The sequence below is a fragment of the Antrostomus carolinensis genome, unplaced genomic scaffold (genome assembly GCF_000700745.2).
Source record: "Antrostomus carolinensis isolate BGI_N321 unplaced genomic scaffold, ASM70074v2 scaffold2031, whole genome shotgun sequence".
Lineage (NCBI taxonomy): Eukaryota > Metazoa > Chordata > Aves > Caprimulgiformes > Caprimulgidae > Antrostomus > Antrostomus carolinensis.
In genome coordinates, this window is record NW_010296109.1 from 36,837 (window position 1) to 58,336 (window position 21,500).

The 21,500-nt window shown below is 40.6% G+C and overlaps 1 protein-coding gene across 1 annotated transcript in view; it reads left to right on the plus strand.

Annotated features, from left to right (window-relative positions):
• Window positions 1-21,264, plus strand: part of ANKH (ANKH inorganic pyrophosphate transport regulator) — a gene marked incomplete at its 5' end in the record, with an annotated part of 43,357 nt that extends 22,093 nt beyond the window's left edge. Inside the window, 4 exons of the mRNA XM_010178146.2 lie at window positions 16,834-16,963; window positions 17,958-18,081; window positions 18,661-18,760; window positions 21,032-21,264. Coding sequence (XP_010176448.2) covers window positions 16,834-16,963; window positions 17,958-18,081; window positions 18,661-18,760; window positions 21,032-21,148 — 471 coding nt within the window. The remainder of the gene's footprint in view (window positions 1-16,833; window positions 16,964-17,957; window positions 18,082-18,660; window positions 18,761-21,031) is intronic.
• Window positions 21,265-21,500: the final 236 nt, after the last annotated feature.

Consider the following 21,500-nt stretch of genomic DNA (forward strand, 5'->3'; position numbering starts at 1 on the left):
CTGCTCTCTAGCTCTCTTCTCCCCACGTTCACAAATTTACTGCTGAGTAATGGAGAGCTGACATGATTTCTCTCTCACCTTCATTTTAGTGTAGAGCCTTTTTGACTGAGTTGCACATGGCCTATGCTTGAAGGGAAACTAATTTACATCAAGGAAAGTCTTACAGTACACAAGCCTGAAGTATTTGTAGCCATCCCCACCCCCTTGTCAGAACCTGAGAAAGTGGGATACAGTACTGTCTTATTTCATAGTTGAAAATGAAGCGACTCCATCCATCCGTAACTGAATTAGGTTTCTTCTGCTCTTTATTTCCTGTACTTTTTCCCTAAACAGCTACAACTAGCCACCATCAAAGACAGAACTGCATGAGCCAGTGTGGCATCTCTTCTGTCTATTAATTTCCTGGACTTAAGCTTGAACTTTCCTTTCATGTAGCTTAAAGACCAACAGCTCTGTCTCTAACTTTTATTTCCTACAGCATGTAACAGAGACAGGCATGTGCCTCCACTGAAGCTGCCATTCTCTAGAAACTTTCCACAGCTCTTATGTTATCTACCATCACACACCTTCAGGTTTTCTCTTGTGTGCTGTGCCAGGCCAGGGTTATGTTCTCTACAGCTGGAGGCCCCCTTGAAGTCTGTCAGTGTTGTCAGAGACCCATGAAGGGGGAAGCTTTCCTTTTTATAAATAGTTCTGAGAATATTATTTCAATCTCAAAGCTTTCTCTGAACTATTTTCTTAACCCTTCTGGGCTTTTATCAGCTCACTTGAGTTCTGATAGATCGTAAGCTTCTTACATTACCATCACCATCCTCTGCACAGCGATTTTTAATTACTGCAATAGGCTTTTGTTTTGTAACTTCACAGGATTTTTTTTTTACAAAAGTTCTCCATAGTACTTCAAGAGTGGTACTTTCATAAGCTCGTCATGAGAGATCTGTGCACACTGAAATTCCAGAAACACTTTTGAGGTCCATAGCTTTTCCTGTCCTGTTTCTATTTTTGCCTGCTAGTGACAGATTCTTAGGATTGCTTGTCAATGGACAGAGCGGAAAAATAAGACACATGAGCTCTAATGACTCAGTTTGGTTCAAGGGCCTGAGCCTGCAGATGCTTCAGCACACAAGCTCAGTAGGCACTGATATGACTCAAGTTATCATGTGCCACAGGCTGCAAATTTGCCTCTTTTGCAGCCAGGTCACTGGCTTTGCAGATGGTCACTGTAGCTGAGCTCCCATGGCCATTGGTGATTGCTGTGTTTTGCTGGACGGGTTCTACTGCAACAAATGCCAGTCAGAGTAGTGGCATCACTGTTGGTAACATCTTATTCTTTGGGATCAGAGGAAAAGTGGGAAACAGGCTCTCAGGCTGTCCAAGAGGTCAAAACAAGTCAAATACTTGGGCGTCTCATGAATCCATTTTGCAGTGGATGTGGATAGAAGGATTCCAGAAGATGGAAAGACAAAGGAAATCCATTAACCATTGGAAAAAATAACAGTGAAACTTGTAATATGAGCAGCAAACATCCAGGAAAGTACCCTCCCAGTGTAAGACCCTGGTAAACCTACCAGTCATTGAAGACATGCTGCTTCATAGAGTTGGAAGAAAAATGTCCTAACTCCTTCCAGACTAGTCATGCCTGCACAAGAAGTACTGTAAACCTACTACAACAGCAAAAGCACTTTTTCACCCTTGTTGTCAGTGGCAGTATTGCATCACAGTAGAAAACAAGGCACAGTTCTCTTAAGAAACCTAACTTTGGGGTTTTTTAGATCTTCATGGGATCTGAAGGGCTGCATTTGAGCCTTCCCAGGCTGAGTGAGCAGCATGCAAACGCGTTCTGCTGAGTGTGATGATAAGCACTGTTTCATGGTTTTGAAGCATCAGGTGGGCATAAAGGCTGCTTGTCCAAAACATGGGAATTAGTTGTATTGCTTAGTGAAAAACATGTAGACAAGCTGTTTTATTTAGAGCTTGTAAATAGAAGTCATTAGACTCTCAATATGTAAGAGAGCTGATGTGATTAATCATATTGATGTGGTTTTGGTTGTAAGTAAGCAGTGGTGACTTCTTCCAACAGCCCTGTTTTGTGGCTATGTAACTGATTGTAAAATTTATATAGCAGAGGGGAGGGACTCAGCTGAAGAATTTTGCCCATACAATTAAGGGAATGGTTCTGATTTTAGAAAATAGGGCATGCTTGGTAATTTACTCTCAGCTTAAAGAGCATGCATAATGCTGCTTGCCATTATTTGTTACTTCATTGCCGTTAGGCACTTCAGGGAAAAATGTTTCTTTATACATGTAAGCAGAGATACTGCTCCAAACGCTGGTCTTGCTTCCATTGCTAGATGAGGCTTCTGAAGAACTGAACATTTTGGTTCAACGCCAGACCTATTCAGATGACCCTACAAGTCAGCCCTGCTGTCTTTGCATAGTTGTAAACTGAGTGAAGACACAGACTCCCGAGAAAGAAAACTGGTGTATTTATAGCTGTATTGGGTCTGACTGGGATGGAGATGATTTTCCCCATAACAGCCCTCAGAGTGCTGTGTTTTGTGTTAGTGGCTCAAGGGGTGTTGATATCCCTTCAGTTGTAGGAAGTGTCAGCCTCCATACAGTGCAGAAATCCCAAAACAATTTCTCTGAGTTCTAAATTGCTGCATTTCTCCATTGAAGCAAAGGTTTGCTCTGTCAGGGGAGAGCATTCCCTCGCTCGTGAGCTGTGCATAGAGGGGCAGGCTGTGTGAGGAGTGAGCTACTCAAGGGAACCCTGCCTTACCCAGCAGGAGTAGCAGCAAATAAGCTGCTCTTCAGCAAGGGTTTTTCTCAGAAAAGCAGCAGTGTCTTTGAGCTCAGACACAGCAGTGCAGAATTCAGGCATTTTCCAAGGCAGCCTGAAGGGCACACCTACTGCCAAATTACCTTTCTCTTTCTTTGGTTTTTTTTTCTTTATTCTGTCCCCAATTTCCAGTTGAGCTCTTCATTAAGTCTTCTGTGGTGACACAGAAGTTGCAGTCAGTTAAGATCCTTTTCCCTAGCTAATGTTAGCTGCTGGCAGCCACATGATTAGCATTTGGTCATCTGCTTCTGAGCTGCAAGGCTTTCCAGGCTGATTGCGTGTTAGTTAGAGCCTGCTATATGAAAGTGATGAGCAGAGGGCTCCTTTGGGAGGACACAAGCTCCTTCACTGCACCTGCTGCTGCCCACCCCCCATGGCAGTCACAGCCATACCCTCATGCACACGTCTATGTGCAAACCCTGCGCAAGTTGGTGAGGTTGTGTGGCCTGAGTTGAAAGCAGGGCATAGACTGTGCAAGCAGCTCTAGGGTAAGTGGGACATTTAGCTCTCTGAGGGGACTGGGAGTGGTGGCATCTGTGCATGTCTGAGTCAGTTGGGAAGGCCAGTGCTGTCTTACTTAACACGAGCTGCGAGCAGCTTCATTTCAGTCGGTGACATTGGGGTAAAAGCATGGCTGGCTCTGTGTGGCTGAAGCAAAGTCACCGCATGAGGAGCATACAAGATGCTGATCAGAGAAAGTGTCCTGGTTTCAGCTGGAATAAAGTTAATTTTCTTCCTAGTAGCCCGTATAGTGCTGTGCTTTGGGTTTAGGATGAGAATAATATTGATAACTCGCTGGTGTTTCAGTGTAACTTAGTGTAAACACTTGCTAAGCAGTGTTTATACTAAGTCAAGGACTTTTCAGCTTCTCATACTGCCTTGCCAGCAGAGGCTGGGAGTGCACAAGAAATTGGGAGGGGACACAGCAAGGGCAGCTGATCCAAACGAGCCAAAAGGGTATTCCATACCATATGATGTCATGCCCAGTATATAAACTGGAGGAAGTTGGCCAGGAAGGGCCAGTTGCCACTGAGGAACTGGCTGGGTATCGGCCAGCGGGTGGTGAGCAATTGCACTGTGCATCACTTGTTTTTCCTTGGGTTTTATTTCTCTCTCTTTTGGTTATCTTCCTTTTTATTATTATTATTATTACTACTACTACTACCACTATTACTATTACAATTATTATTTATTTATTTCCATTATTAAACTGTTCTTATCTCAACCCATGACTTTTTTTCAGTTCTTCTCCTCATCCCACCAGGGGTGGGGAGGAGCGAACAAGCGACTGTGTGGTGCTTAGCTGCTGGCTGAGGTTAAACCATGCCAGAAAGCCATTTCTCAGTGACCACTGTGAAATCTCCCTAGCTCACCATCACCAAAATTGACCCAGAATAGTCTGTACTTACTTGTTTGCTTATACGAGGAAAGGAGCAATCAGTTCTTGCAGCAGTGGTTAGTGAACTAAGCTGTTCAGTTCAGCTTCCTTTTCGAGCAGCCTCTGCTGAGACAGACCACAGTGCTTTAGGGGTGCATTTCCAAACACGAGCTCTTGTTAGCTGCATGGTTCCTGTCAACTGAAGCGTCAGCAAGACACGTGGCCAGTTGTATCTTCACATTCTTGAGTGGTCTCTGTATTACAACAGGTTTTCCCTTACTAATAAGACAGGCTCAAGGTGCCCAGAGTGCACAGCACACAGTGTTGACCTATCTGTCACCAAGTTAATGTACAGCAGGAGAGCTGCACAGTACACCTCAGATTTAACATGTGTTCTATTAGAAACAGCTCAAAACTCTTCCTAGCTTTATGTATAATGGCACCAGTGCTATTATAAAAGGGATTTCAATGTTGCTTTGCTTTTTTTTTTTTAAATGGACACAGCTGTGGACAAACAGGGAAAATAGCATTTTCATATATAAGCAGATTGATTAAGGGCAGAAGCTAATTGTGTAGAATGCTGTCTTATAATTAGCAGGCACCACTTAAGAAAAAAAAATCCAGAAGTTCAAGTTTGCCCTGTGATTTTTCATTCCTTTTTATTCTAAAAGGAGACTGAAAGATTGAGTGGAGGGAAAGCTTTCACATTTATGCTTAGTATCTGTGTGTGCTTTATGCAGGGCTTACAAATTTCAGATTTACTTGTTACAAACCACAGATAAGCTAGTGAAAACTGTAAATCTCTCTATTGAAAAAACAAAAACGAAACACCTCCCCCAAAAAAAACCCAAAACAAAACCAACAACCCCACAACCAAACAGTGCCATGAAGTTTTAACTGAAGTGAAGGCTCAGACCCTTAAGCTGAACAAATTTATATGCATGAGTTGTGTTGTGGTAACCAAGTTCAAATTCCAGGTAACCTGCCTTAGATTTAAATCTCAGTGAAAATTTAAATTTAATGTACTTAGGAGCAAATAGCTGGTCAGTTTACTGGCTTGTATGTTTGGGCCTGAGAGCTAAATATACGTGTGTCAATACACGTCAAAATGTCACCTGCTTTACAGTCGGGTTTGCCCATAATTGAGGAGTCTAATGATAGCTTTAAAATGTTTCTAGTACTTACAGTATTACTCTCTATATTATATATTAGGCCATTCTTTATATTCTATCTTAAAATAACACATTTTTTTGTAAATAGAATGCAATATTTAGATTCATGTCTGAACTTATTCTTTTGATAGGGGAAAAACACATTGATTTCCTAGGGCTCGGGCTGATGAGCATCTGTAGTTTAAGGAGTTACTATTGGCAAATTTCTGTTTCTTTAGTTTGCTGGAAGTTATCAGCCTCTGAGGAAGAGCAGCATGTAGGCATTGTGTCAGCTCTCTAGTGCTTACATCTCGTAGCCCATAAGGTACCATCAGTTGGCAGTTATGTTCATTGTATATATTAATGTATAGTGTATTTAATTATAAATATGTATCTGATAAGTATATAACCATATGCAGAGTGTTGTTATATATCATTATAAGTGGAGGTTTTTTTATATTATATTATAACAGTCAGAAGTTTTAAGCTGCAACATTTAACATGTCTACTTGTTGATCTCCTATTTCTCCCCAGCTATGGGCAGAAAGGTGGGAGAGACTGCTGGGAACCATATCCTCCTTAACTGATCTTGCAAGATTCAACAGAGGGATCCCATCACAGTCTTAAAACAGCAGAGAGGGCTCCAGAGTCACAGGGTTTCTTTTGCTGGGTCCCTGTGATGGGATAATTCAGTTTCAGCCTGAAGAGGTGTTGTGGTTTAACCCAGCAGGCCACTAAAAACTACACAGTCTCTTGCTCAGCTTCCCCCCCTCCCTGGGGAATGGGGAGAGAATTGGAAGGGTAAGGGTAAGGAGACCCGAAGGTTGAGATAAAAACAATTTAATAATTGAAATAATAATCATAATACTAACTGTAATACTAACAAAGACAACAACAACAATAATAATGATGATGATAGACTTTACAAACAAGTGATACATAATGCAATTGCTCATCACCCACTGACCAAGGCTCAGCTCGTTCCTGTGTAGTGCTCCCGGAGGAGGAGTGAGATCCTGAAAACACAATCATGGAAGAGCAAAAGCCTTGCTTTCCAGCCAGCCCTCATTTATATACTGAACATGATGTTATACAATATGGAATATCCCATTGGCCAGTTTGGGTTCATTGCTCTCGCTACGCTCCTATCCAGTTTGCACAAGTCCTTCTGCCTAGTCCCACACTAGCAAAACATTGAACTAGAAACTGAGGAAGTCCTTGATTTCTTAGCAACAACTAAAAACATCAGACTCTTCTCATACCAAATCCCATCCTAAATCAAAAACACAGTTTTGTTCTAGCTACTAAGAAGAAAATTAGCTCTATCCAAGCCAAAAGCAGGACAAGAAGGGAGGAGTACTTTTTTTCACTGAGGGTGGTCAGACACTGGAACAGGTTGCCCAGAGAAGCTGTGGGTGCCCCTTCCCTGGAAGTGTTCAAGGCCAGGTTGGATGAGGCTTTGAGCAACCTGGTCTAGTGGAAGTCCCTGCTCATGGCAGGGGGGTTGGAACTAGATGATCTTTAAGGTCCTTTCCAACCCAAACCATTCTATGATTCTAGGACAGTCCATTCCATTTGATGGCAGTTTACTGTAAGCCATCCCATCATTTGCCTAATCTCCAGTTATCATGTGCTTGTTTATCTTCTATAATTAATCATCAAGCACTTAGGAGATAAGAAGAAAACTCTGATCAAGAACAAGGAAGCCAGTGTAGCAGGGAAAATGCCCTATATGAAAGAATTAAAGTACAGAATACAGGACTCAGTAGTTGCTTCTTTCTACTTATTTCTTAATTCTGTAAGAGCTAGAGCCAGTCACTGTGGCAGAGAAGCAGCTGTGTTTCATTCAGGCTGAGAAGCCTTATCTATTTAAAAGGCAACTCCAAATGCCCAAGCTTTTGCACTCTGCTTTGGATTTGATTATGCCAAACTAGGAACTGCCAAGTGCCAAGTGGATACCATCTGCTGACTCTCCTGTCCTGTTGGTCAGCAAGGCTTCACCAGCCAATGAAATGTAGGCAAATGCCAAGGAACGTGTTCCTGTTTCACTGATGAAACCTTCTGAAGGCAGAAGAGGAGTGTCCATAGCATGATAGAACTGCACAGAAGTTCCATGCAGTAGGCATCTCATGCTGCGTGTCAGCTGGTTGGTTTCTGAAGTCCCATGCAGGCTGACATTTAGCCACTGTGAATTCACTTAATGAGTTTGCCACAAAAATGTAGATAATTTTTTACCCCTTCCTAAATAAAGTAAGGCCAGTTACCACTATTCTTGTGAAATCAGTATTAGACTGTCAGGTACCAAGAAAATATAGGAACACTAGAGTTTATGCCCTCACCTTCATGCATTTTAGCAAATGGAGTGTGAAGGTTTCTGTGTACACACGTGATTAAATTTAGTAAAGATCAACCTACAGTAGAGCAAAGTGATTTGCAAATTCTGACCAATGCAAGAGACTATCAAGGCTTTTACTCCATTATTCCTTCTTCACTCTCACTTAAAAGGCCTTCATCCAAGTGTCTGCTGCCTCATCCCCATGGTTTCAGGTGATTCAGATGCTGGAAAGGGCAACAAGAAAAAGCAAGGCATACTGTTTCTGTTTCATTGTGACTGGTGACACAGTTCTTCTCTGTGACTGAAAGAGGGTTGCTACCTGAGGAAATCACCCAGTTATTACAACTTTTACAGCTTTGATAGCTATATACATTCCAGGCTGCTGATGCTGGTTCTTAGCTCACAAGCTGAAGAAAGCATTTTCAGAACAAAGTGGTGATTTCTGAGGTGCTTAATTTAGGGTCATTCTTCTCTGTGATTTACACCTAAGCTGCATGCAATGCTGAAATCTTCCTACTTGCCCATTTCACCTCTCATATAGATTATTGATAGCAGACATTTAGAAGATGGCCCACCAGGGCCAAGCTGGGAATTGGGAAAGGGGGCAGGATTGGGGGCAGGAAGGGGATATTCATTTTCCCTTAATATCTCCTTTTCTGCTTGTGAGAATATTTAGTTCCCCCTGTGTAGTGCTGAAGAGCTTCAAACTCAGAATAGCTACTGCAGCGTATCCCTCCGTTCCTGGTATTGGTTGCTTGCTGTCAGGTGTACCTTTTAATAACAAAGATGAACTTAGGCCAGGCTGGCAGTTATCTTTAAGAAATGGTACAAACTGCATTTTCTTCAGAACCAAATTACTGTATAGCATTATCTAGCCTTCCATGTAGTTTTTCCTCCCAGTTTTAAAGATGAATGAAGGGAAACATGCATAGGAACCATGTTTTGCTGCCCGTGACATTCAGTGTCACAGGTCAAAAAGCAGCCATTGCAGAGGCCACTGGGTTTGTGTTCAAGGTTCATTCATTTTTTCTTATCTTTTATTGGTTGTCTTTATTTTACATCTCTGCATTGCTTTATTATCAAAGGTTACAGCTGGGCTTTATTAGAGTCATGGGATAGTAGGACTGTGAGGTAGTAAAATACATAGGAAGAAATGTTGTGGCAAGAAACCAGTCCCTCACAGAGGACACAACCCCAGCTGCCGACAGTGCCAGTATCTGGAATTCCCTGGGTGACTGAGTTCAATGTCATTACCTCTCATGGGTATACAAAGAAAGGAAATTTAAAAAAGAGGAACAAATTTCCCCTATACTCCCCAATCTGGTTTCATCAGCGGCTTCATTACAACCTTGTTTTATTACGGAGATGTCACAAGTCCTATCTAGGATATTGACATTTTAAAAATCAGCCTTAACTTCTAAGACTAAATCCACATTCTTTTGACTTTACTGTCATACACTATCTGGATGTCAAGGACAGGTTTTAGAATAATACCACCCATCCAGTGGATGGATTTGTTTTCACTGCTTTGATTTTGCCCATCTCTGAACTCCCAGATTGTTTTTTTATCTTCAGGCTACTGGCAAAAAATAACAACTGGAAAATGACCTATTGGCACACAATTGCTCAAGAAGCTTTTTACCTTTTCAAGGTCAGATTAAGTTCCTGCTTCAGTAAAAAATATTTCAGACATGAGTGGAAGCATTTCTGCCTGCTCAGGAAGATGCTGGAGCACCAGAGACTGACTGTATAAAATCTTCACGAGGGCCTTGTTCCATCCATGGTACCAAACTGAGCCTTTGTCCCAGAACAAAGGATTTCTGTTTGCTCCAGTGAGGTGGAGACTGATGTCTCCTTCATGATTGTTCAGGTTTCACACAAAGGGTCTATTTTGCGTGAGTGGCTGGAGCAAGCAGAAGAGGAAGGGTCAAAAATTGTCATTGCAGCATGTTTCTGCTTAAACTCTGTAATCGTGATAGGAAGCAGCAAGGGCTGCAGAAAACTCGGGACAGAAAATAACCTAAGTTGTGAAATCAACAGTTTTCAAAGAGAGCCTAGGAATCTGCCAGCTTTGGTTTATTTGAGCTTTTTAAAAGTGAAGCTGTACCCAGTAAAATTTCTTGCTTTCTGTAAAAAATAAAGCAGCATAATTCAACAGGGAGATATAATGACTGTCTTAAAAAATTTAGTGGCCCAACCCAGCCTGAAGAATACTGACTAAGTATTTTCAGCAGCAGCTGAATGAAAAGCAGATGTGGCATCATGTTAGTGCTATCAGTCGGTGTATTGTGCACTTGCTGGACAAGCTTTATTTCTGAAGAACATCATGCGCCGTCACTTTGAACTGTAAGGAAAGCTGGGGGAGGCCGGGGGAGACTTAGATCTGTAGAAAGCAATTATTTCAGGAGAAGATGTGAAGTTGGGGAGTTTTCCTGTAGGCAGACTCTGGTTTCTTTTGCTCCCCCTGCTGCTTGACAGATTTTATGACGGCTGGAGTCAGCGTTACACCACCCTTTGCAGATCACAAAGGTCACAGAAATCTATATGCACTTGTGTGTGCCTGAGGGATAATTGTTAGAAGAGAATGGCCTTGTGATTCAAGTCATCTGCATTGTGATCAACCACTTCAAATATGACTGACGTCTGACATTTTTACTGCACGCAAATCCAGGGCTTTTTGCTTCATAGGATCCCAGGATTGTTCAGTTTGGAAGGGCCTCAGGAGTTCATCAGGTCCAGCCTTCGGCTCAGAGCAGGGTCAGCTGTGAGGTCAGGGCAGGTTCCCTGGGGCTTTGGCCAGTCTGGTCTTGAAAGCCTTACACTTCCCACACAAGAAAAGGACCCACTTTCTGCCTGCTTCAGAGTTACTGGACGTGTGAACACATCATCATGATGTATCTCAACATAGTGTCAGACTGCGGGAACCCTCAACACCTCCATTTGGGCTGAACAAATTTGGCGGGCTTTTTGTTTTGTTTTTATTCTTAAAAGCTGTATATCAAAAACTCCTCAAAACTGGGGTAGCTGTGCAAAGACTACTCTCTGACATGATAGGCAGCAAGCTTCCATAGCAAGCCAGTGATGCTGGCCTCTAGTGCCATACCATACCCAGCAATTCCTCCACAGTTTCCAAAGTTAAAAAAACAAACCAGAAAAAAAAAAAAGACCAAAAAACCCAAAACAAAACAAAACCACCAAAAAACCCCAGAGTCTTTAAAGGCAAGTTTTTCACTTTATTATTTTCATGTTAAACTTACACGTGATTTCCTATCAACAGGGAGCAATGACTTTATGGTAAAACCTAGACTTTTTTATTTCTTGGTCCACAATAAAACACAAAATCCTTTATATTTGTGTAAATTGATGAGTAGTTGGATCTCCTTCCTTTGTAAGAACCCTCTTGAACATTTTTCAAGTTGTTCAACTACTTGAGAGACTGCATAGCAGATTGAGTGCTGCAGCAGGTATTAGGAATTTGTATTCTGTTGCACAACCATATTCAACACAGAAACACACTCCAGCTGTAATCTGAAAAGGTTTGTAACTAGTAACTATTTCTATACTTTGAGTACTAGTAGTTAACAATTCAAAAATGTTGTTACTTTCATTCTTCTTAAAAATACAGATGAGAAGTGCAGTTTCCTGGTAAATTTTTTGATTGACAAGCCCCAGTACTGCACAGTTACTTAAGAGAACGAAATTTTCAAGGTCAATGATGGTATGGATTTTGAATAGCCACAAGAACAGCACTAACAAATTCAATAAATTATTTTTTTTCCAACATCTTGCAAAATGGGATGTCGGGCAGAGGAGTCAAATTCAGTTTTTCAAACTGATGTGAGTTAGAACAAGATGGGTTTTTTACTTACAGACATATCTGTGAGATTAGCTCATCTTGTATGTGTGATCCAAGCTCTGAAAGGAAACAAAATTATGGAAGTTTTGCTTATGTGAGAAAAAGGGAGGCCATGGAGATGTTTGGCAAATCAGATGGGACCACATAAGACTCCAGCTACTTTTTGATTTGTTTATTGCACACTTCAAAAGTCAAAATCATACGACATATATTCCTCTATGTTAATAGAAGTTATAAACTTAACTGATACTATCCCAAAGATTTGAGGTGCAATTCAAAGCTGAGATGTGTAATAAGGTGTAAAGTAGATTTCCTCTGCCCTCATTGGGCACCACATAGCATAACTGGGCATAGAGAGGTCATGAACAAGGCATGGGTTAAATTAGTTAAGATGCAGTCCTCAATACATACATAGAACAGTATTTTGAGGGTAAAACACCTCTCTTGGACAGCCATACTTCTGCAAATATAGCAAGTTCAACAAATGATAGGAAACATCTGCTGAGAGTTGTTTTGCAGGAGAAAAATATGAACTGCATGTCATCACAGAAGAAACTTAAACAAGTTAACAGTACCCTTCCCCATAGTAAAATCTGTTATTCCAGTCTCGTTCCAGGCTGGTATATGTCTAACCCATTTTTTAAAACATCTGTTTTGGATTCCATAGCTTCTTTCCAAGGAACATAGAGCCATATCGTGTCTTTGTCATCAGGCAGTGTTTCTTCTAACTAGAGATTGCACTGAAGTCTAGAACTGCTATACTGTTGTTCATAGCTCGCTGGAATACTCTTTTGTGCCTTATATTTATCAATGAATGTCCCAAAAGACAGGCAGCTTTCTGCAAGTGCCTAAAAGCAAATCAGTCTGGCACCCTGCAGACTACTATACACATGACAACAGCCTTTGTTAGCATAATGTATTATAATGCATTATGTACTGGGTCTCTGAGGTTTTGTAATCCCTGTCAGCAACCAGAATAAATGGAAATAGCTTCCAGGAAATGCAGAGCCTATGAAAAGACTGTTAGTTTTCAAGAACTACTAGCATTCAAACTCACATATGCAGCTTCTGAAACAAACTCTCATGAACAGTCTTTCATTACAATAATTTGTTAAAGTCAAATGCATTAAGTGTACTTAAGAAAAGAGGTTAAAGAGAAGTTCAGCTGAGCACTAGCAGTTTGGTACTTCCCATGCCAAAACAAAGAATTGGTGCATTCTCTCAGGCTTGTCAACAGCCAAGGTAGTTGATGTGTAACCTTTCAATATGCCTAGACACTGAATTTGCTAGCTGAGAATAGCAAAGTTCCACATGACAGTCAGCACACCTACATATGGAGAGTGTCCAAGCCACAAGTGAGAGGGGTTTTTTTTTTTACTTTTCTACGGCACAACTGGATTGCAAAAAAAAAAAATAAAAAAAATCATTAATACTAGATATTTTGTATGTACATCATAATGCTGCATGGGATGAAGATTCACCATAGTTATGGAACTCCTGAAGCTGTTAACTTCCTGCAGCTCAGACCATGCAGCCAGGGAAGAGCATCTCTTAATCTGCACTTGCCCTGCTCTTTGTGCCCTTCCCTTAGGCAGCCCCCAGTGACCTTTAGCAAGGAGACAGTACCCATCCAGCTGGAGCTTTGGTCTGATCTACAGCTGTACTGATTATCTTACGCTGCTGTAAATTACTGATATATGTAATAAAGTCCTTCCGATTTTACTACTGTAGGTCAGTTAAAGAGACATTACCCAATAGCACAACCCTTCAGACCATTTCAAATGATTAAAACACTTCCCGAGATGCTTAGGCTACTGTGGTGCAATATCACCACCATAATGAATACTAATGTCTTTACTCAGGCCTGCAGATTCCATTCTCCTGTTTATATCTTAATCTTTTCCTGTATTTTTAAAGTGCTTATCACTACTCTGTTGAAGTTCCATTTAAATGATCAAAGGCTTTAACAAAACTATCCTTTAATAACATGCTGCACTCGTACCATAAAAAAAAGTCAAATCAACTCTGTTGCTAGAAGTCCACAAGCAAAATCCTTAGTCCCAAAGCATTAAAAATCCTTACTCCCAAAGCATGAAAATGCTTCAGCTGAGTACATTATATATGAACCTTGTACTATTGCCGAGTACAATATTCCTTACTGTATGTACCCATTGCAACCGCAATTGCAACCTGATGCTGCAGTGCCATTATACATGCCTGTTGCTGGCTTGTGCGGAAGCTTTTACTGTTTCATCATCACATCTTGATTAGATTAAATGAAGGTATAACTGTAGCCCTACCCAAGCCTATTTGTTCTATTTTTAACCTTGCAGACACACACAGAAAGTCATGAGGGAGGGGGAAACAAACTTTCTTTTAACTAAAAGGAAGATAGGAGACATACTATAGGTAAATCTGTTTGCTAAAATCTCTCCTGGCTCCCTGTTTCACTGGACTACTTGATCCATTTAATCTGTTACCAACTTCTCCAGTCTCCTTTCTGATCAGTCTTCTCCCTTTACTAAGGTAATGGCAAACATTATACAGACCAGTCAGCATCACAAAAAGGCCAAGACTTCATCCTATTTTCAGTATACCTCATCTGTAATAGAATCGGTAGCTGAGATACCTTCTCACCTTTGCAGGTTTAGTGTTATTGTTTTCCTGAAGCAGAGCCTGTTTTTTTCCACTCTATTTTGAACTTGTCTTTGAAACAATATGGAGATTTCCCAAGCTGCAAGTGCTCTAAAAGTTAAATTGGAGAGGGCTTGCATGATGCAAAGCATTAATTTTTTTTCCTGCAGCTTTGTCCCCTGAGGGCAATGAGAATATTATCTGCTCATAAGATGACAGAGAAGAGTCTTTGCAAAATGAAACTAGTTATCAATATTGCAACCAAAAGATGGAAACATGCTGAGACAGAAATAGAAGATCCTTCTGCTGCCATGCCTCACCTCCTCAAACTACTTATTCTTGAGCTTAGCAATCACTGCTGTCTTTACCCACCAGCTGCTATATAAGAAGTGCTCTTTGAAGTCATTTATCGGGACTGACTGCTGATCAGGGGAGTGGGGAACCTGCAGTTTGCAACAGCTGAGAAGGAATGACTGCCTTATACCACCTGGGTATAAGTCATTACCCCTGATTTGCAAACTGACCTTCCTCAGGTAGGAGCTGGATGGAGGTTGAGTCTGTTCTTATTAAGGCCAGAAGCAAACTTTAACCTCAAAGAGAACAGGATTGAGAACAATGCTTTTGGTCACTTACTTGCTTGCCTGTCTAACCATATTAGAATGCTCCTTCAAATGGCTGTTGAAGAAGGACAGACTGCTCTATTTGCCTTTTGCTAGCCGTGGGCAGACTCTGCTGTTAGCAAAAATGCATGGAATCTTGCAGCAGCAGTAACTGTATCGCTCAGCAGCATGCTAATGGCATTGTGCAGTACCAGCAGTGTAAAAGTCTGCTTTCATGGAAACAGCAAATTATAATTTAAGAGTGGACATCTTTGCATCTTATTTTGTTTATTGGACTTTAAAGAAAGATTTCACAAAATATGCCCTGTATGGTTGCTTTAGAGATCATTTGCAGTAAGAGTACAAATCACTGCAGTCTGCCTAATGGTGTCTGCAACAATGAAAGAATTTGCTCTGTCACTGTACAGTTATTTTTTAATAACTGGATTCTCAACCACACAAACTGCTCTAGATTGTCTACTTCAGTTATATCTTGTACAAGTAGTCTGGCAAGGAGAGAGAGGTGCTGGCTAGAGCAGAGAAAAATCCATGCCAAGTTCATTCATCTTCTGCTCTTACCTTCCTCCACTTACTATTCTCTCTATAGGTGATGGAGATGCACCACAAGACAGCATCAAATCAGTCAAGTAAAACATTCCATTGTGAAAAATAAATAGTGGTTCCTACCCTAAGAAAACTGAAGATGAGCATTTTGCAGAAAGGTGAAATGTTTTGTTCACCGCCCAGGCGGTCAGAACGCGAGACCTCCCACAGGCCACTCGGTAACAAGCCTTGGAAAACTTCTGTGGTCTGGGTACTCGTAGGCTAAACAGAAAGAGCAATCTCTGGCACATCACCAAAGAATGAGAGTGAAATCCCAGCTGTCTTGGAGGTGGTAGGACTTCAAAGACTAACTTTAAAAGCCATCTGAACATGTAGGGATGTGACAACTGGATTAAAAAAGAGCTACATATTCTGATACTAGCTTGTAGGCTAAATTATAAGAGAGTGATTACAGAGTCTTACAGAGCCATGAGATTGTACAGCCAGTGCACTAATTTACCTGGTATACTGGTTTGTAACCTGACAAGAGGAGTGCCAGAGCATTTAAGTTCACAAGTTTTGCCTGTCAGCTGGCTTCCTTAACATCTGCTTTACTGCAAGAATAACAGGAAGAAATAACTGTTTTAATCACAAAGCCAAGTTAAATAACAAAGTATTTATACTTGAAATGATGTCAGGTACCCCTTCTTACAGGAAAAGTCCTGAAAGGGTTATGAGCACTGTTCTTCAGCAAGTGCCTTGAAACTGAAGCTGGACCTGCCAGCAGCCCCCTCAGCTCAGACTGCCGCCCTGCCTCAGTATTGACCAAGAAATTAAACAGCATGTACTACTGCTGTACCATTTGTTGCAGGTTTTTTATAGAAGTTTTCCTTTCATGTATGGACTAAACAGGACACTAATACAAATAACAAGACATAGTGAATTTGTGGCCTGAGGGCACCATGTCTGCAGGACTATGCTGAACATCTTGGCCTTGTTATTAGGCCTATTACATACCAATGGTACTAGTGTCAGCAGCACGTTTAAACCCCTTGTCTTAGATTAAGTCAGATCTCTGGGTCTTGGAGTACTTCAAATCTTTAGTTACTAAAATATTTGATAATCTTCTTAGGAATATGGGTGTCTTAACCCGAGCAAGTACTGTAAAAATCAAGTTTTTACTGTTTCGTAACAGTTCGACCATTCAAGTACAACCATTTGCAGGCACCATAAAATATTTTTATGTACGTGTCAGTCTTGGTATGTGAGGAACATTAGGAGTAGGAATTGCTGCTGAAGTTAGCATGCCTCTTTTATGTACTCTTGTGTACTCTGTGTATTTGAATGCAAGCTAAGTATAAATATACTGTATGTTTACTTACCATCAGTAGAGTTATCTACTCATCAGTAAACAAATGTTTTAGACCAGGAGGGCCTATCTTTTGTTGTGCTTCCCTTTTGAAATATAAACATTTCTTAATTTTATTCTTTCTAGCTCTGTTTTGTGATGTTTTGGACGCCAAACGTGTCAGAGAAGATTTTAGTTGACATAATTGGAGTAGACTTCGCTTTTGCAGAGCTGTGTGTTGTTCCTTTGCGCATCTTCTCCTTCTTTCCAGTTCCAGGTAAAAAAAGAAGAAAATAAAAACTCTGTAACCTCAAAACCAAACTGTGAGGCATGAGTCTGGCATGGCTGTATATGCAAGAGTGACTAAATGCATGCCTACCATACGTAACACAGTTCTTACTGAAGCTGGTGTAGACCAAGACTATTTACATCTGTAGTCAAGCTACAAATGTTGCAATAAGAGCAGTCTGTCATTAGGCAGATTTCTGACTGTCAGAAGTAAAGCCTGAATTCTGTCTATTGTAGTCGACCAAGAACACACACATGAATACCAGTAGTGATATATGTGTGCCAAGACTGAAATTAACTATTTGGAATAGCATCTAAGATCACCTCCACAGTATCATCACCTCCATTAGTCTCGCCTTCTGCTGTCAGACTCAGCTCTTTCAGATATCATCAGAGCATAAACAGTATAGAATAAAAGTTAATGCCCCTATTCAAGAGAGAGACAAGCTTGACAGCAAAAATCAAAATATTTGCCCTCAAAAAATTTCTAACTTCCATAATTAAATGCTACATCATGTAGTGTTTTTTGCTTATATGACAAGACAGTTTTGTAATACATCTAAACTACAAATAGAAGAATAGGTACATGTAGATACCTTTTTTTTGTGCCTGGCTGTTACACCATACATCACACAAGAGCTGGATGGAAAATTTTCCTTGGTATGATTTCTCTTTAGGGAAGGGGGTAGGGTTTTTTTAAATTAAGAAAACAGAATGGACCATCTAATAAATTGGTTGTGGGAGAGCAACTCTTAGGAAATATTCAATACATTAAAGCAATTTGGATAGAATATCTACTTCGTTTCTAGTAGGGTTTCCCAGTGTGCAAAGTTACCAGAAATAAGTTTAATGACAGTACTTTCTGAACAATGCTTTCTGCATGGAAAAGCTTCATATGAGATGACTGACTGTTTTGGGTTTTTTTCTTACTACTCTTGCCTCTCTTTCTTCCAACCCCCTCCCCTTCCTCTCTTTATGAACAGTGACTGTCAGAGCACACTTAACTGGTTGGCTGATGACTCTGAAGAAGACATTTGTGTTGGCACCCAGCTCAGTGCTGCGGATTATCGTCCTCATCACTAGTCTCATTGTGCTGCCTTACTTGGGGTAAATCATTATTCTCCACAGAGCTGATGGGTTTGCTTTCCTCTTCATTCCTGTTCCCTGTCACTTGATAGCTGAATTTGCATAGCTCAAAACATTTTCTCCAAATACTAACCATAATATAAAGACTAAATAGTTGTCAATACCTGTAAAAGAAACATTTTCAAATTTACAAGTATGACTGCTCTAGACAGGCACAATAGTGGTGTCCCTTTTGAAAAAATATGCAAGTGTCAAAGAAGCAAAACCACGTCCTAAGGAGAATTTATTTCCATGTTATTAAATGCACTCTTAGGAAAGCTAGTGGAAGAATATCTTGTTTATCAGTTAAATAAGCTATTCTACAGCACTCTGTACAAGACTTTAAATTCTTAGTCCCTAATGTGATTCTTTTACTAAAAAGTGACACCATTAAGATACAGAAAAGTCCTTTAAAATACCAGTTATTCTTTTTGCCACTGTATTATGTCTTTGAAGGAAATATTTCTAACAAGAGATTGGTTCTATATGTCAGTGAAAATACAATTATGAGTCATGCATTCTCACACAACCATGACTACTTTCTTTTTATGCCACCCACAGAGTTCATGGAGCCACTCTTGGAGTAGGATCCCTTCTAGCTGGTTTCATAGGAGAATCCACCATGGTTGCAATAGCAGCCTGTTACGTCTATCGGAAACAGGTAAGAATTAGGCTCTATGGGATCTGGTGAAAGCAGCTGACAAATATGGTGGATTTTAGTTTGGATTAAGAGTACACTTTGGAAACATAACTCTCCAGCGTCCCCACTTAATGAATTTGGTTTGCTTCCCCATGCAGTCTCAAGAGTGTGCAACTTGGGAATCCTTTCAGTTGAAATAAAACCAAAAGGTGCTCTCCAGCTGCTGGTGGGCATTCAGGCCATGGGACCAGGCCATGGGACACACTGGTCTGAAGTAAAGCTCTTGCTCCTCAAAACATGTGTATCAAGAATATCACAACCTTACCACCACCTATTTTGCACTGTAGATCTACTACTACAGTACAATATAGTTTGTTTATGTAAACATAGGAACTACTCATTCAAGCTTATTATATGTGTACGTGTGTGTATATGATCTATATGTATACTTTTGTTTTTCTATAAAACCAGCTCTGCTGAAAATGAACAAAAAGTACGGTTGCTTTTTTTTTTTTCCCTTCTAACGAAGTGGCTTAAGACAAGATATACTCCTGCAGCAGTAGAGGATGAAAGCTTACTAATACTTAAAACAGGCGAGGATTTCTCATAAGCATACTGGCATACTTTTACATATTTCACACATATCCTGCATGTACGGAGTAGTAGTGATACATGGATTTCAGAGAATATTCCACTAAATTCAGTCAAATATAGGTTAAATATTGGCTGAGTGACTGGGTACATCGCAGTAACTGCATGTTGTGTCCTTCCAGTTATGTGTTTAGGGCACCATGTAGGGCACCAGGTCCAACTCCAAGCAGAAATGACATGGTGTGTACGTCATTCCGTAGTGCAGAAGGACTCTGTGGGTGGGAGCAGAAAATATAATCTGTGCATTTACTTTTTTTTTTTTCATTCGACTTCTTACAAAGGCCAAGTGAAGATGCCCACCACTTCTATTTTTAGCAAAAAAATACTGAAGATGGAATATCTAAAAGCTTTATGTTGGAACAAATTAAAACTAGTTTTGATGTGTATTAACAGTGCAGGCCATGGCAATAGACCAAAGTGTACGAGGTTCATAAGAAAATAGAAGACCTTGATCTCTGTCATAATTAGTCTGTCATGTTTTTCTTGAGAGCCAAAGAGGAAAACCTGTAGACACCAAAATGGCCGTTCTTGGCCTGTGATTTCACATCATCTGTTTGGACTAACCTCCTCATTGCTTGTTTGTTACAGTGGTAGCTCGCAGAGTGTTTCTGGCCAGGGACATGGTGCTTAATTTTTTGCAATAATGAATGCACGTAGTAGTCATAATAACTGTGCCAACCTAATTTATTCCCTTCCCAGAATTAGTATGTAGCTGATGGCATCAGCTGATAGCTGATAGCATCATCTCAATGGCCAATGTGACAGTGGCAGAGCCAACCAGTAGCTGTATACGCCAACTTGTTTTCACCTACAGCGGTAATAAATGGGCAGCTTTTGAGAGCTGCAAATCAAGTGTTGTGTAGACACCTCTGAAATTTTGAAACTCGGATATGCCCAACTCAGCTGAATAAATAATACCTGTGGGGGATTTTTTGTCAGCTGTACAAGTGTTTTCTGTAAAACTAGTCATCCTGCTGAGAAACAGATAATAAGGAACAGATGCTTCAACTTGTTTTGTAGTGGGGCTGAATGCTTCTTAGCTTTACTAATCCAGGACATCCTGGATGAATCACAGGACTCTTGAATACTCTCCTGCTCCTGCTAGCCAGAAATTCTCTGATATTATTTGGCCTCGGTCAGGTGGGGGATCACAGTGGATCAGCGATACCAATAAAAGCCAGAATGCTCACATCTCGTAAAATTCCTGTAGTTTGACATTTGAGAAATTAGATTTCCACCTCTCTCTCTCCCCCTAGAGCAGCTTATCTTCTTTCATATTTTGCTTTTCTGTTTTTTGGGGGGATTTTTTAATAAAACGTCTGTGATGTAAAAGATTCCAGATGCTCTCTTCCCTCCAGTCATGCTGAAGCCTGTTTTGGATGTTGCTTAGCATAAGAAATGCCTCTATTATTGCATTTATGCTAGAAAGGAGAAAGCTGAGCCCCGGGAAGGTTATGGAAACCTTCTAAGTTAAGACAACGTATTAGTGACAAGCCACGATTACAACACAAATACTTCAGCTCTTAACAACATACTGAAAAAAACATTATTTGCACCCCACTTCTCCCAGTGCCCAAAGTTTGTAGGACTGTGTTGATGCACAACTTACTGATAGGTTTCTGAACGCTTGTTTCAATCTAGAAAAAGAAGCGGAATGAGAATGAAGCAGCTACAGAAGGTGAAGACTCTGCAATGACCGACATGCCTCACACAGAGGAAATGACAGACATCGTAGAAATGAGAGAAGAGAATGACTAATAAATGGGATGCAATTGTTCTCTGCAGGGACGATTGGAGTGACACTTCAGCATCTTCTCGTCTCTCATACTTTTTTGTTTGTTCATTTTTATTTTTGTAATAAAGAGGCCTTGATTTAAAAGGTTTCAGATAAATTCTCTAGCATACTGAGTATGCTCTCACTGATGAGGGACCTAAAAAGAGGTCTTCGCTTTTTTTCTTTCTTTTTTTTTTTTTTCCCAATTGAATTTGTTGTCTCACTCCATGCAAACATAAAAGATACAATTGCATCACTGTAGAGTCTTCCTTACTTACGCATCCACCTTCTCTGGACAATCTGCATTTATCAACCAAAGCCCTGCTCTCTGTGCAC